General features: G+C 40.5%; 1 protein-coding gene across 1 annotated transcript in view; it reads left to right on the top strand.

The window, feature by feature from the left end:
- The window catches only part of LOC134608272 (1-phosphatidylinositol 4,5-bisphosphate phosphodiesterase gamma-1-like), a 170,475-nt gene that overhangs the window by 122,521 nt on the left and 31,983 nt on the right, over nt 1-15,971 (top strand). The window contains exons 8-17 of the mRNA XM_063450967.1: nt 2,443-2,515; nt 5,831-5,932; nt 6,207-6,325; nt 6,632-6,717; nt 7,192-7,312; nt 9,955-10,123; nt 11,178-11,297; nt 11,390-11,497; nt 11,907-12,094; nt 14,801-15,001. Of these exons, the coding sequence (XP_063307037.1) occupies nt 2,443-2,515; nt 5,831-5,932; nt 6,207-6,325; nt 6,632-6,717; nt 7,192-7,312; nt 9,955-10,123; nt 11,178-11,297; nt 11,390-11,497; nt 11,907-12,094; nt 14,801-15,001 (1,287 nt within the window). The remainder of the gene's footprint in view (nt 1-2,442; nt 2,516-5,830; nt 5,933-6,206; nt 6,326-6,631; nt 6,718-7,191; nt 7,313-9,954; nt 10,124-11,177; nt 11,298-11,389; nt 11,498-11,906; nt 12,095-14,800; nt 15,002-15,971) is intronic.

The following is a 15,971-nucleotide window of genomic DNA, read 5'->3' as shown; positions in this document are numbered from 1 at the left end:
GCAGGAGAGGAGGATCTGTGTACAATCAGTACAGAGCCTCTGGGAACCAGGGTTGGCTCTTCCAGAATGAAGAGTTCAGCATGATAGAAACCCGCTTTCTGTGAAGGTGATGAATTACCTGTGAAGTCATCATAAATGAAGGAAAGGCATGTGCTCTTCGACTTGGCCTGTCTTGAAGGATCTAGTCCACTGCCAAACTATCTGGTTTCGAGGGGCAAATAGACTCACGGAGAACAGGCCTCAAAGAGTCGCCAAATGGCGAAAGACTGACCTCTCCAGTGTCACTCGTATGCCTCCAATGTCTGGAGATCGCGTCTGCTGTGAGATTCATGTTGCCTGGCAGATATTCCACCTTCACAGTCATGTTGCCAGGTAAATTCTCACAAAATAGCACTATCGCACTCCAAAGAGTGGAAAAAATATCTGGAGAAAGATTATCCTTGTAGTGCAGATTAATGACAATATTGCTAGCAAGGCATGTCCACCATAATAAGCAACAGTGATAAGAATTGTAGCTAACACATCTCTGCACTGTTCATCAAAAAAGAGGGAGTACAAATCTGGTCAACAGAGATGTCCATTCCACTTCAAGGAGTTGAAAGAACTAGACATATCTCCTTATGGATCAAAGAAATTTCGACTTTGGAAGCCTGAACATGCAAGACCGCATGTCATTCTCAATGCCCAAAAACTTAACAGAATGGGAAGGAGACAAAGTAGAACCAATTCACCTTAAGCACGAGAAACTTAAACAAATCGACTTAGCCAAAGCAATCTCAAGGCCACTTAACAGAAAACCAAAGTATTGCATAAGTAGACAATACAACAAATCTCCATCAACTGAAAAAGGGCCAGGATCGGCTTAAGCAGCTTCGTAAAGCACTAAGGAGACAAACTGAATCCAAATGGAAAGCAAGTGAAGACCAAATCCAAGAGCACCAATGGAAAAGTAGAAGATGATGACTGTCCGTGTGAATGGACACCAAGAGGTAGGCTCCTTGAGGTCCAGACGAATAATCCAATCGCCTTGTTGATGATCATAACGCAAGTGGATACCTTCCATATTTACACCGTTTCACAGGGACCTTCCCTTTAGCCTATGGTGTTACTGAGTTTCACCTTTTCAAAGCCTTTTAGAAGACCAAGTGATACTCCAACCACCATGGCCAAGTGGTTATGGTGGTATGACCCTGGATGTGCAGTGTTTCTGCTTGAAGCACTGCCCATACTAAGTTATTGTTAATTGTGTGCTGGGGGCTAATTGCACCCCCCAGCACATGTGACTTTGCAACCCAGAGCTCTGGGCTGCCAAATGTCAATTCTGTAATTTTTTTACGTCTGTCATCAGCGCACACAGTGCGCTGGAAGCAGACATATGGAAATTCTCCTACTCTCCTGCAAGTGGAATCTTTGCTCACCCCACCCTCCCTGTCTGTGTTCCATCCGCCTCACTCCATTATGCCGATTTTTGTTTTTAACAAATCGCCAGCTTAGAGTATGTGCATGCGCTGTAAGCCAGTGAAAAGGTCCAATCAGACGCTATTCGATAAGACGTCTGGTGGAAGAGGGAGGCAACAGCAAGAGCTTCACCTGGCACTGGATTGCAGGTAAGTAGCAAATACTTTTGTTTATTCATTTAAGGAGTGGGGTGGGGAGACCTGGCTAGATATTGGACATTGTGCGAATAAAACACCAAATTGGTTCCAAGGGTTGGAATAAACTTATTTCATAAATTTAAAAGAAAACAGACCATAACATGAACAATGTCAATAGGTGATTTCCAGAACGTTGACCGCTCCCTTTATTAACAGTAAAGCACATTTAAAAAAATAAAAACATAATTCTTCCAATTTCATGTCATTGGGCTCACATGTTTAGAACTCTTACTGCCATGATATGCACTGTTATGTGCATGACCTTCACATTCTGAGTGGTTGCTCATTTTGTATACTTTGTTAATCATTTTAAATAGTTTGATAACTGGTGCAGTTTGCTATAAATTCCGCTACAAGTTCAGCTTGCCGGGGAGCCACGTTTCTGCTGGACCCCTCTGTTGGGCAAGGATTGAAGTATGCAGAGTTCAAATGCTTGCAGTGTGAAAAAAGTTAACTAATGCCAGCAGAGACATGACTGTGTGTGACGGGAATATTAAATTCCTTCATTTTAAAATGACTAAGTGCCTTGTTATTTTTTGCAGATGGGTGGAAGGAACAGTGATTGTTAAAGGTTTTCCGATCTACCGCGATGAGTGACAAAGTTGACTTTGTTGATCAAACCATAGTGTTAGTGTAAATCTTACGTGGGGCGGGATCTTACAGACTATTTAGATCATTAGAATCTCCAATGCTTTCTCTGTTTCTATTCACTTGTTATATATTTAGTTGTCCTGGCAGCTGACACTCTATAAATATTATAGTAAATGCTTCTCTATCTTTATTCTAGAAATGTTGACCGACCCTCTTTATGTCAGATCTCGCTCTATGACTTCCAGAGATTCCTTCAGTTTGACCAGAAGGTAAGCAGAGATGGTAGACCACATTGGACACCATGGGCGTGCTGTTGAGGCTTGCTGATATCCACAAGTTGGATACCAAGCTGTCATGTGTTGTAGAAGATCATTGTTTCTAAAAATCCTGGTTTTGTCCTATCGGGGATTCACTGTCTGGTTATCTATGTCAGGGCTTAAAATTTCAAGTCCTAAGCTACTAGCCAAGTCTTGAAATTTGCTTGCCACTGCAAGCCTATGCGGTTCATGGAACACTCAGCATGAATTAATTTTCACTCACTAGGGTAAAATTTTCAATCGCAAATTGGCTAGAGATGATTAGAAATGTTGAGCCTTGTATAATAGGATCATCATGTTCTCAATCATTGGAAGAATGGGTATGACCCAACCCTGGATTCTGACCACTTTACCTGCCTTCCATGACCTGCTAACAGAACCTTCTACTATTGTCTTTTGCATTTCGTAGGGGGTTCTTTCTGTTAGTAGAATGTTGTATGTAAATTGGAACTTGACCAAGGACAGACATGGTTTTATGAGGCTATGCAGCACATTGATCAATTATATTCAGTCATTTTGTTTTATGTTGTATGTCTTTTTTAAAAATTGCAGATCATTGAAGAATCGCATATCGCTCTCCTTTCGCCAAAGTGGGAATTCAGAGATAATTCAAAACTCATACAATATGTAGAAAATCACCTGATTTGTAATGTGTTTGCTATAAAAACTGGATTGAATGTTTAACTTACTTTACAGCCAGATGATTTTCACAAAGAGGATTTGACATAAGGACTAACAGATGTCTTCTTTAACCACGGACACATATGGAAAATGTATTTATCAAATTATAACATTTAGGCCAAAACAGATGAGTTGTAGGAATTCTCCAGCTTTAATTATTTGGCCCAAATGTTATCGTTTTCCACATTTCACCATTAGAAAATAAATTCCTGCATTGTGTGAGTTGATGACAATTAGTGTAACGTGTCAATATGTGTTTTGTTATCAATTCTATAAATGGTAAATAGACAGCTATCACTCAGAGTAAGCAACCGACCAGAGCCGATGTTCTCACTTTATCACTTACAATACTGGGCTTTGAAATGTCTCCTCAACCTTCCTGGAGTCCACTTTTAGAGAACAATATTGAGAAGAAATCCAGACCCAGGTAACGGAGTTCACAGGCTAATACCCGAGATTTGTGGGATCTGTGATCATTTCGCAGGATCCCGCTGTAGGATTGTCTGAGAAAGTTCTATGGGCAACCTGGATGGTATATGTCTCAACATGAAGGATTACGGCCTCAATTTAATGGTTTTTGGTAAGCTTTTCAAATGATTTAATATTCTGAAAAAAAACATTTGAATATTTTCATATTTGGGATTTTTTTTTTAATGTAATATTTTTGTTGTTGATATTTTATATATACAAAACAATCTTTTAAAAGTTTATTCAAAAGTATGAACTCTTCTCAAACGTTTATATAGAAATATTAAATAAAGGCCGATATTGGTTCCCTGTAGTTGACAATCCGCTGCCTGTAAGCGAGGTTGACCGTACAGTTCTGCCGTCAGTTTTACGACACTCCTTACTGCCAATCTCAATCCATTGTTAGGGAAGTCACTGCCACAGTGGGGCTCCACATACAGGCAGCTAAAGACGATACAGAGACACTCCAAGAGAATGCAAGGTGACTTTCAACAAAGAAAAACGAGCTGTGGTGGCTGCTGTTTGAGTCTTCAAGAACCATGCTCTTACTTTCTTTACGGACTCCTCATTGTCCTTTTGACCCTGCTGCAGGAACAACTGTAAAGTCACAGAAGCCTTCAATTCCTTTTACCTGAAACGACTAAGGGAATGAGACGGTTCAGTTTGCGTCTGATACGTCCATGCTTGTTCTTTGTTTTTAGTTCAGTTTAGTTTGTGTCTTCTCCTTTGATTTCGACGAGCGTTCGTGTTTTCTCCTTTGTAGAAGAACTCCACGTGAAGCTCATATAGCCTCCTATGTAGCCATTCAATAGGAAATATTTTTATAGTTTCTTTTGGTTTGAATTGTGCATTCTTACAGTACGTGACCTGGTTAGAATCTAGTTTTCTGTTATTTTGTTTATTACACAGTTACTACGCTACATGTGGTTATTATACATAAAATGTAATAAGTTACGTTGGCTCTCATTCTGATCCTACAGCTGAGGTACAATAATAGGATGTGTACAATGTATGTGTAATGTAGGGGCTACATTTTATATTACCCTAAATGGGGCAGTTGTTATAGAGGTCCTTGTTTAAAGGTTAAATGTGGCTACTCTTTCTCGTTTTACTGTCACATATGGGCTCCAGGCTTTCAATTACTCAGAATTAAATTTAAATGACAAACAGAAGCTCCACAGTCACATTGGAACCAGAAGAAACAGATCTCGCATCAGAATATGTGCCGGATTGCACATTCCATCCATAAGCCAGTGAGGATGGGAAAGCCATATCTGCCAGCTGACACGGGTCTCTCGGGACAGTCTCTTGTTTTCCATTTCCAGCAGAATGCTGATGCCACGTTTTTAGTCACTGTCTTTCTCCTGCTATGATATGTAGTGATTGCGTTTCCTTGTTTTACATTGTTATTCCAGCATTGTTGCCAAAATTTCCGTCATGGCTCTCAGCTAACTAGTACCCAAACACGGCTTACTATATCCTGTTTGCTGTAAACTTTCTTACTGTCACTTTAAACTTTACCTGCTGGCGTGGGCCTGGGCTAGTTACGAGGACTATTCATTTTGTGGGGCGTTACATTATGCACCCGTTAGAGCAACCTTAGCATATACCACCGTTTTCAAGCATCACAGATTAACAAGGCCAGCTTACCTGTCATGGTAGGTACCTAGATTATCACTGGGTGCTAAGCCCTCACTGCATACCTCACTGTACAGGTATATTCGTGGGAGAGCCTAGTTCACTCGCTCCGAGAGGAGACCGCTATTGAGTGCAAATTTGTTCCTCATTGTCCCCCGTTTAGGTCCCAATGGAAATGTTAGTTTTGGTGTGAGTCAATTATATATCTGGAGGAAAATGAAAAAGATGAAAATTGATATAATCTTGCACATGCCTGGTTTTCGCTAGAAATTAAAGTTCTGTGCTGTGTTTTAAAGATTGCGTTAATGATGTCAAAGCTTTGTTGGTTATCATCGGTTAAGGTTTAATTTGTTTGATGTCCTTTATGACGAGGTTTTCATTTTTCACATGAAGAAATTCCTGGTCCTTACTAAGATGTGCTTTGAACGCTTATGATAAGGCGGTGGTTAAACTATTTGTTTTCTGTCTGATTGCCTTTAGGAACCCTGGGCAAGTGACCTAACTAAAGTACGAGAATATCTATGCACTTATCTGAAGGATACTGACGTGGAAATGTCTGAGCCAGTTCTGCAGCTTGATGAGGTTTGTGATCCCTGCAGAAGTCTCCGAGTAGGTTCATGACCAGTAGATGACATATGGAGAAACATTGGGCAGGTCTAAATCTACCAAGTCAGGGTCATCAGCGAGAACAAGTGAGGGAAAGGGTGGGCTGGTAGATACATGCATCAGTCTTTCAGTGGAAATGGTTCAAGTATTAGCTCGAGGAGTTGGTAAACGTGTATGAGTTTGAACGAACCCGGAAAGGTCTATTGTGATAAACCTATCCCTGACTGTCTCTTGATTTCTGTCATTTTAGTTCCTGACGTATCTTTTCTCCAAAGAAAACCAGATCATGGACTTCAAGTATGGCCGCGTGGACTCCGAGGAGATGAACTATCCGCTCTCCCAATACTGGATCTCATCATCACACAATACGTGAGACTCTTCCTAATTTACTAAACTGCTAATTCTTTCATTAAGAATATCTATCAATTGCTGTTTATTTTATTTTTTTTTTATACCATAGCTAAAATACTGAGTAAATGTGGAATTTCACATTTAAAGTCAAAATTCAGCTAATGTTTTCAGTTTAACTATTTTAAACAAAAATGTTAAAATTCACTTTGAATGGAGTTTACTTTTCCAACTAATCGTACTTTATTGAATAAACCATTGTATTTATTTTCCGTACGAGTGGACTGTATCTGATTTACTGGGGCGCATCTGTCTCTCCATCCTCAGATATCTGACCGGTGACCAGTTCTCCAGCGAATCTTCTCTGGAAGCGTACGCCCGCTGTCTCCGCATGGGCTGCCGCTGCATTGAGTGTGCGTAAGAACACTCAAACTAGCTCTTTGTTTTTTACAGTTTTAAAATATAGGACAGGAGATCATTCCTCTTAAAACTGAAAATAATGTATTTACTCCCCAATAAACTGGGATTAACTGAACGACAAATTAGCAAACCCTGGACTAACACAGCCAAAATGGGAATAGAGTTTGGTCAATTCACCACAATGCACTATTTAGTGAATAATCAACAACGTTACAGGGACACTATAGTCACCAAAACATCTTTAGCTTAATGAAGCGATTTTGGTGTATAGACTATGCCTCTGAAGTTTCAATTTTAATCAGATGTAACTTACTTTAGACGTTTTTATCTCCTGCTCTCTAAATTAAACTTTAATTACATAGAGGAGGCTCCTGCGGGGTCTAGCAAGCTTATTATAATTATACAGCATATCACAGGAGAAGTAGGTTAATATTTAATAGACTCGATATCTTCTTCCTTTGTTCCAGTGGATTGCTGGGATGGACCCGATGACCTACCGATCATCTACCACGGGCACACGCTGACCTCCAAGATAAAGTTTCTAGATGTTTTGTGTACGATTAAGGAGAATGCGTTTGTAACGTCAGAGTAAGTTGGTCACTGGAGCTGAGTTCTATGGGTTCTGGGCATTGTCTCGGAATCCTTAGACAATTCTAGTTATGGCCCTGGGTTTTATAGAGTTGCTGCGGGGATTTATCAGGGAGAATCTAAATTAAGGCCAGAGTAGTGGAAATGAAATCATTGCTGACTTAGATAAGATTTCTGTTTTGGCTGTTTTGACCTGTGTGTTTCGTTTGTGATATTATTTCAAGTCTCCTACTGTCTCTGATCTTGTTAGGGATGCAGTGCCTGACGTTCTGTTTGTTTTTCTGTCTGATTGCACTCCTGGTATTTTCTTCTTTCAAACAAAAACAGGAATATGAAAATCTGCATTATTTAAAGGGACATTATAGGCACCATGACCACTTCAGCTCATTGAGGTGGTCTGGGTACAGTGTCCCAGGTCCCTTAACCCTGGCTGCTTTTAATAAACTGCAATAATTACCGTAATGGGTTAACTCCTCCTCTAGCGAATGTCTAACAGACAGCCACTCAAGGGACTTCCGGATCGTTAGGCGACCTAACTGGCGCTCTGCATGAGGTCATCCAGCATCATGTAAAACCGCGTAGGAAAACACTGTATAATGCTTTCCTATGGGACTGATATAATGTGAGCACGGCCATTGCCTCGCATGCGCATTAGGCCCAGCTCGCCAGCTGATGTTGGTGGGGGAGGAGGGAAGGAGAGCCAGCACCACAGGACATCGGTGCTGCAGGTAAGTGACAGAAGGGGGGGAGGGGGAGGAGGTCCTGGCAATATAGTCTCTCTTTAATTGTCGAGCTACTGAAATAAACTGAGATAATACTAAATACATAAAAATGGATCAGTCGCACACACAAAATGTGTTGTTTAAAATATCATGGCTACTTAATATCACCTGTCTGAACTGGAAGATTTACAGGGTTATATACTAAAGTAAGAATTCAAAGTGAATTTTAAATTTAAGGCCAGATTAGTCGAGCTGAGAGCATAGTTTGACTATTTTGACCTTAAATCTGAGATTCACTTTGAATTCTCGCTGTGAGTAGCACTGTAAGGGACTTTGTCATACCATATGACAATACTTTGTTCACCCCACCACTATGTACTCCAATATAAGGGTTTCTCACCAAATTCTAACCTGAGAAGCATTGTTTAAAATTATACAGCATTTAAAGGGACGCTATAGTCACCAGGACAACTACAGCTTAATGTACGTAATGTACGAAATGCAGCTTATTGTATTTATTCTGGTGAGTAGAATCATTCCCTTCAGGCTTTTTCAGAGAAAATGCAGTGTTTACGTTACAGCCTAGTGATAACTCCACTGGCCACTCCTCAGATGGCTGCTAGAGGTGCTTCCTGGGGCAGTGCTACACAATGTGACTGACATTCAGTATCTCCACCCTCTGCATGGAGACACTGAACTTTCCTCATAGAGATGCATTGATTCAATATATATATGAGTAGATGCTGATTGGCCAGGGCTGCATTTGGCTCAGCTCCTGCCCCGCCTCCTGGGCTGAGATCATCTAGCCAATCCTATGTTTTCCTATGGGAAAGCCTTGTGATTGGCTTAGATCATCACTTCTGATGATGTCAGCCAAGGAGGCAATCGGGGTGGAGCCAGTGCCGGTCCTATAAATAAAGTACGATTTTACTATGTTTAGGGGACCCGGGGGGGCTAGATGATGATTTTAACACTATAGGGTCAGGAATACATGTTTGTGTAATATAAATATGTATATAGTGTTCCTTTAATAGCTCTTTCATTAATTTACAACATTCTATAAATCTGCATACACTATTGCAAAGTGAATGAAAAGCTATTAGAACCTTAATTCCTGCCAGCTAAACCTCTCCATATATAAACCTGCTGTCTATAAACCTCTTTGCCTCCAAGCGGACTTTCTTACATTTCTTCCAATTTTAAAGAAAAACTATAGCGCTAGGAACACAAATATGTATTCCAAAACTTTATAGTGTTCTGCTACCTACTGTGGAGTCTCACCCGCCATATGAGGTTTTCTGCCCTCACCAGCCGGTCTCAACGAAGGCGCTCCAACTCTTTGGCTGAGATCATCAGTGTAGGTGATCTCAGCCAACCCAATGTTTCCGAATAGGGACACATTGGGAGACTACTGCGCATGCGTGGCAAAACGCTACATTGCACCAATCAAATGGCGTCTATGAGACTATTTAATTAAACTCGGCTATTGGGGGGGGAGTGCCTCTAATGGCTGTCACTATTACAGCCACAAGATGTGTGTTAACCTGCATTGATAACACCAGTGTTTTTACAATGCACGATTAAAGCTACAGGAACATGGCACCCAGTCCATTTCATTGAGATAAAGTGGTCGTGGTGCCCATAGTGTCCTTTTAAATCATCAAAAATAATTAGGTTACTTTCTTCTGTTGTTGTTGCCATTACTAAAATTGATTTATTGGCAGTGGGCTTAATCTTCGAGTTAATGTAATTGTGAAATCTTTATATTGTGCATTGCTAAACAATCATCGTTCAATGATGTAACAGTATTACCATGTGTTTCATCGTGTTTAATGTTTGTTAATATAATCCAGGAAGTCCTAGTTCTGTGCCAGACTGGACTAGATGTAGGTAAACTGTCTGCTGTGCCGTCTGTCCCAGGTACCCCGTCATTCTGTCCATCGAGGATCATTGCAGTGTGCTCCAGCAGAGAAACATGGCCTTTTACTTTAAGAAGGTGTTTGGGGACATGTTGCTGACCAAACCAGTGGATATAAATGCGGACGAGCTGCCGTCTCCCAATCAGCTCAGGAAAAAGATTCTCATCAAGGTGTGTTCTGTTTATCTCATTAATAGAATTGAACTAATCAATGCTACCTGCAGCTAAGGCGATAATTAGAAGGTGTTTCGCCATGGCTAATGGTTTAAATCCATTAAATCAAGCAGATGGTGCTTACATGTGCCGATAACATGGGGGGGGGGAGGGGAAGGGGGGGGTAGGCGAGCTGGATGGCTCCTTAAACATCCAACATGGCTTCCTACATACAGAGAAACTGTCAATTCCAAACCAGTGGTATGGTACAAAGCAATAAAAAAACTAAACGGATACTCCACTGCCCAAATACATTACAAATAAATAAAAATAAATTCACCGTTTAGTAAGTATATCCCCCAATGAAAACATACATGCATTTAATTATGTATTTTTCCTTGGGGGTATATATTAAAATAGCATGTTAATCTGCAGATCTCATGTCTGCAGCCTTTGCAAGCCCTCCCCTTCTAACCCCGCCCAGACTTTCTGTGGCTGTCCAATCACAAACTTCCCAATGCAGCTCAATGAGAAGTGTTTGCAAGGCAGGTGCTCTGGGCAATTGCTGCCTCTTGAATTTAACTCCACATAACTAACCAAACCAGGAAGTAACAGAAAATGTTTGATTGACAGCCAGGGGGGTGTAACCAGGTTAATTTATAAAAGTGTCAATTTCTATTGTATTCTGTACTTTTTGTAAAATGAAAAAAGAGGACACCCTCTTCTCCCAAAAAGCACTTCAGTATGCTAAACTGCTTTTGGGGCATGGATTGTTCCTTTAAGATTTTGTTTTGGCAGAAAAAAGTACAACCAATAGTGATATTTTGCTTCCCCCTAATGTAAAATCTGCTTTGTGTTTGTGTTTTTTAAATTTACATTAAATGCACTGTACAGCCTGGCATCTGATGCAAATGATCTTTATTCCATAATTCCATGACCTTTACCCCCGAGCACCTGCTGCATCATGGGATGAAGATGTAGTCACTGATCACCCATATGTGGAGCAGAATTAAACATGTTTATTATTGTTATGCTAATACCCCAATAACATGTGTTTTGATATTGTTAACAGCACAAGAAATTGGTTGAAGGGAACCTTTATGAGGAGGTCTCCACAGCCAGCTACTCTGAGAACGACATCAGTAATTCCATTAAGAATGGTATCCTCTACCTGGAAGACCCTATTGATCATGTAAGTAGTTCCGAAATCTGGTGCAGTTTGTATCTACACTCTATACAGGGTGTCATGATTTGACTTTCATATGGTCCTCACTGTGTCCTCAGACCTGGAGCCCTCATTACTTTGTTCTAACAAGCAACAAGATATATTATTCTGAGGAGACATCGCGGTACCAGTCCAACGAGGATGAAGATGAAGCAGAACCAAAAGAGGTGAGAACAGAATGATGGAGGCTTCCAAGACCAGCTAGTGCCAGGAAGAAGCTGCTAGAAGCTTCAGAGACCATTTGGTGGAGACTTTCCAGACAGAGTAAACATGACTTAATGGTTACATTTCATAGTATTTAGGTTGTTAACACAGTTCCACCAATAGGGCAGAGACAGCCTCTCACCGTCCAGCTCCTGAGATTGCGAATTCTCATTCACTGTGAGTATGGGTTATGTGAGGGTTTCGTGAAGGCATGGTCCAGGGTTATTGGTTACCTTACCGACAGTGGATTCAGAATCAGAAAATGATTCATGTGTCTTATCCTCCTCTTAGAAAATCCCAGATGGTTCCATACCTGACGATCAAATGGTTGATTGAATGATTTAGTTAGTTATTTCTCTGTATTTTTTCCAGGAGTTTAATAACAATGAACTACACTTTAGTGAGAAATGGTTCCACGGGAAGCTTGGCGGGGGGCGTGATGGACGCCAGATTGCAGAAAAGCTGCTACATGAATACTGTACAGAGACTGGAGGGAAAGATGGCACTTTCCTAGTGCGTGAGAGCGAGACCTTTGTAGGTGATTATACATTATCATTCTGGTAAGTTTACAGTACCCTAACTTTCTAATAACTACACCGTAACATTCTAATAACTGCACCGTAACATTCTAAAAACTGCACCGTAACATTCTAATAACTGCACCATAACATTCTAATAACTGCACCATAACATTCTAATAACGGCACCATAACATTCTAATAACTGCACCATAACATTCTAATAACTGCACCGTAACATTCTAATAACTGCACCGTAACATTCTAATAACTGCACCGTAACATTCTAATAACTGCACCGTAACATTCTAAATCCTGCACCCTAACTTTCTAATAACTGCACCGTAACATTCTAATAACTGCACCGTAACATTCTAATAACTGGCCTGTAACATTCTAATAACTGGCCTGTAACATTCTAATAACTGCACCGTAACATTCTAATAACTGCACCGTAACATTCTAATAACTGCACCCTAACATTCTAATAACTGCCCTGTAACTTTCTAATAACTGCACCCTAACTTTCTAATAACTGCACCGTAACATTCTAATAACTGCCCTGTAACATTCTAATAACTGCACCATAACATTCTAATAACTGCACCATAACATTCTAATAACTGCACCATAACATTCTCATAACTGCCCTGTAACTTTCTAATAACTGCACTGTAACTTTCTAATAACTGCACCGTAACATTCTAATAACTGCACCGTAACTTTCTAATAACTGCACCGTAACATTCTAATAACTTCACCGTAACATTCTAATAACTGCACCATAACATTCTAATAATTGCACCCTAACTTTCTAATAACTGCACCGCAACATTCTAATAACTGCACCCTAACTTTCTAATAACTGTACTCTAACTTTCTAATAACTGCACCGTAACATTCTAATAACTGCATGGTAACTTTCTAATAACTATCTACTAACTGTACCGTAACTTTCTAATTGCCACATTGTAACTTTCTGATACACCGTAACTATCTATTAACTGTATCATAACTTTCTAATTAATACATCAGGACTTTCTAATACACCATTACACCGTAACTATCTACTAACTGTACTGTGACTTTCTAATTGCCACATCGTGACTTTCTAATACACCATAACTATCTACTAACTGTACCGTGACTTTCTAATTGCCACATTGTGACTTTCTGATACACCGTAACTATCTACTAACTGTACCATAACTTTCTCATTGCCCCATCGTGACTTTCTAATACACCATAACTATCTACTAACTGTACCATAACTTTCTAATTGCCACATCGTGACTTTCTGATACACCGTAACTATCTACTAACTGTACCATAACTTTCTAATTAATACATCGGGTCTTTCTAATACACCATTACACCGTAACTATCTACTAACTGTATCGTGACTTTCTAATTGCTGCACTGTGACTTTCTGATACACCGCAACTATCTACCAACTGTACCCGTGACTTTCTAATTGCCACATTGTGACTTTCTGATACACCGTAACTATCTACTAACTGTACCCTGTACTTTCTAATTGCCACATTGTAACTTTCTGATACACCGTAACTATCTACTAACTGTACCGTAACTTTCTCATTGCCCCATCGTGACTTTCTAATACACCATAACTATCTACTAACTGTACCGTGACTTTCTAATTGCTGCCCTTTGACTTTCTAATACACCTTAACTATCTACTAACTGTACCATAACTTTCTAATTGCTGCACTGTGACTTTCTGATACACCATAACACCGCAACTATCTACTATCTGTACCGTAACTGTCTAATTGCCACATCGTGACTTTCTGATACACCTTAACTATCTACTAACTGTACCGTGACTTTCTAATTGCTGCCCTTTGACTTTCTAATACACCTTAACTATCTACTAACTGTACCCGTGACTTTCTGATACACCGTAACACCGCAACTATCTACCAACTGTACCATAACTTTCTAATTGCCACATTGTGACTTTCTGATACACCGTAACTATCTACTAACTGTATCGTGACTTTCTAATTGCTGCACTGTGACTTTCTGATACACCGCAACTATCTACTGAATGTACAGTGACTTTCTGATACACCGTAACACCGCAACTATCTACCAACTGTACCGTAACTTTCTAATTGCCACATTGTGACTTTCTGATACACCGTAACTATCTACTAACTGTATCGTGACTTTCTAATTGCCACGTTGTGACTTTCTGATACACCGTAACACCGTAACTATCTACTAACTGTACCGTAACTTTCTAATTGCCACATTGTGACTTTCTGATACACCGTAACTATCTACTAACTGTATCGTGACTTTCTAATTGCCACATTGTGACTTTCTGATACACCGTAACTATCTACTAACTGTACCGTAACTTTCTAATTATTACATCGGGACTTGCTAATGACTTCATTCGAGCATTCTAATTACGATGTTTGCAACTACTGTACTTTCTATTGTACAATTGATGAACTTTCTAATAACTGCACTTGTGATGGCAGATAACATGCCTAATAACCAGAAAAGCTGCTTTCTATTAAGTGCATGAGTGGATATGACTTTATTGATAGCATTTGTGACTAATCCAGGACTTCCTGATTAAAGAGTTAGTGACCCATGAAATCAGGTGAGATCTGGAGATTCATGGGAAGGACATTGTATAATAATTTAGACATTGTGCAGTGTGTTATAAAGTTACCGGATAATAATAAATCGTGTAACGCACTCTATTTGCAGGCGCTCTAGCAGGGTTCAGCACTGCCGGATTCACTCTCGACAAGAAGCTGGTAACACCAAATTCTACCTGACTGATAACCTGGTGTTTGATAGTCTGTACAGCCTGATCTGTCACTACCGGGAGGTCCCTCTGCGCTGCAACGAGTTTGAGATGCGTCTTACTGATCCGGTGCCTCAGCCCAATGCACACGAGAGCAAAGAGTACGGTGATCCCCCTGCAAATTCATCCCTTTACTGTGTCACTATGACACTACCAACACTCAAACTCTCACAGAACGGGAAGCTGTACTTAATCATTTTAGATTAAACAGTTCAGAACTCACTTTCCAGGACTCAGCAGTGAGACCAGTCACAATCCCGTTGACAGCAATCGGTCTACAGCAGAATTGCAGAATTCAGTATTAGAGAGCTGCAGGATTCAGTGTTCAGTCTATGGAGAGCTGCAGGGTTCAGTATTCAGTCTATGGAGAGCTGCAGGGTTCAGTATTCAGTCTATGGAGAGCTGCAGGGTTCAGTATTCAGTCTATTTAGAGCTGGGGGCTCAGTATTCAGTCTATGGAGAGCTGCAGGGTTCAATATTCAGTATATTTAGAGCTGGGGGTTCAGTGTTCAGTCTATGGAGAGCTGCAGGGTTCAGTATTCAGTATATTTAGAGCTGGGGGTTCAGTGTTCAGTCTATGGAGAGCTGCAGGGTTCAATATTCAGTATATTTAGAGCTGGGGGTTCAGTATTCAGTCTATGGAGAGCTGCAGGGTTCAATATTCAGTATATTTAGAGCTGGGGGTTCAGTGTTCAGTCTATGGAGAGCTGCAGGGTTCAATATTCAGTATATTTAGAGCTGGGGGTTCAGTGTTCAGTCTATGGAGAGCTGCAGGGTTCAGTAGTCAGTCTATTTAGAGCTGGGGGTTCAGTGTTCAGTCTATGAAGAGCTGCAGGGTTCAGTATTCAGTCTATGGAGAGCTGCAGGGTTCAGTCTATGGAGAGCTGCAGGGTTCAGTATTCAGTCTATTTAGAGCTGGGGGCTCAGTATTCAGTCTATGGAGAGCTGCAGGGTTCAATATTCAGTATATTTAGAGCTGGGGGTTCAGTGTTCAGTCTATGGAGAGCTGCAGGGTTCAATATTCAGTATATTTAGAGCTGGGGGTTCAGTGTTCAGTCTATGGAGAGCTGC

This window comes from Pelobates fuscus, chromosome 4 (assembly GCF_036172605.1).
Source record: "Pelobates fuscus isolate aPelFus1 chromosome 4, aPelFus1.pri, whole genome shotgun sequence".
Classification (NCBI taxonomy): Eukaryota; Metazoa; Chordata; class Amphibia; order Anura; family Pelobatidae; genus Pelobates; species Pelobates fuscus.
The sequence above is the reverse complement of the archived record's forward strand: the minus strand, read 5'-3'. Positions and strand labels throughout refer to the sequence as shown.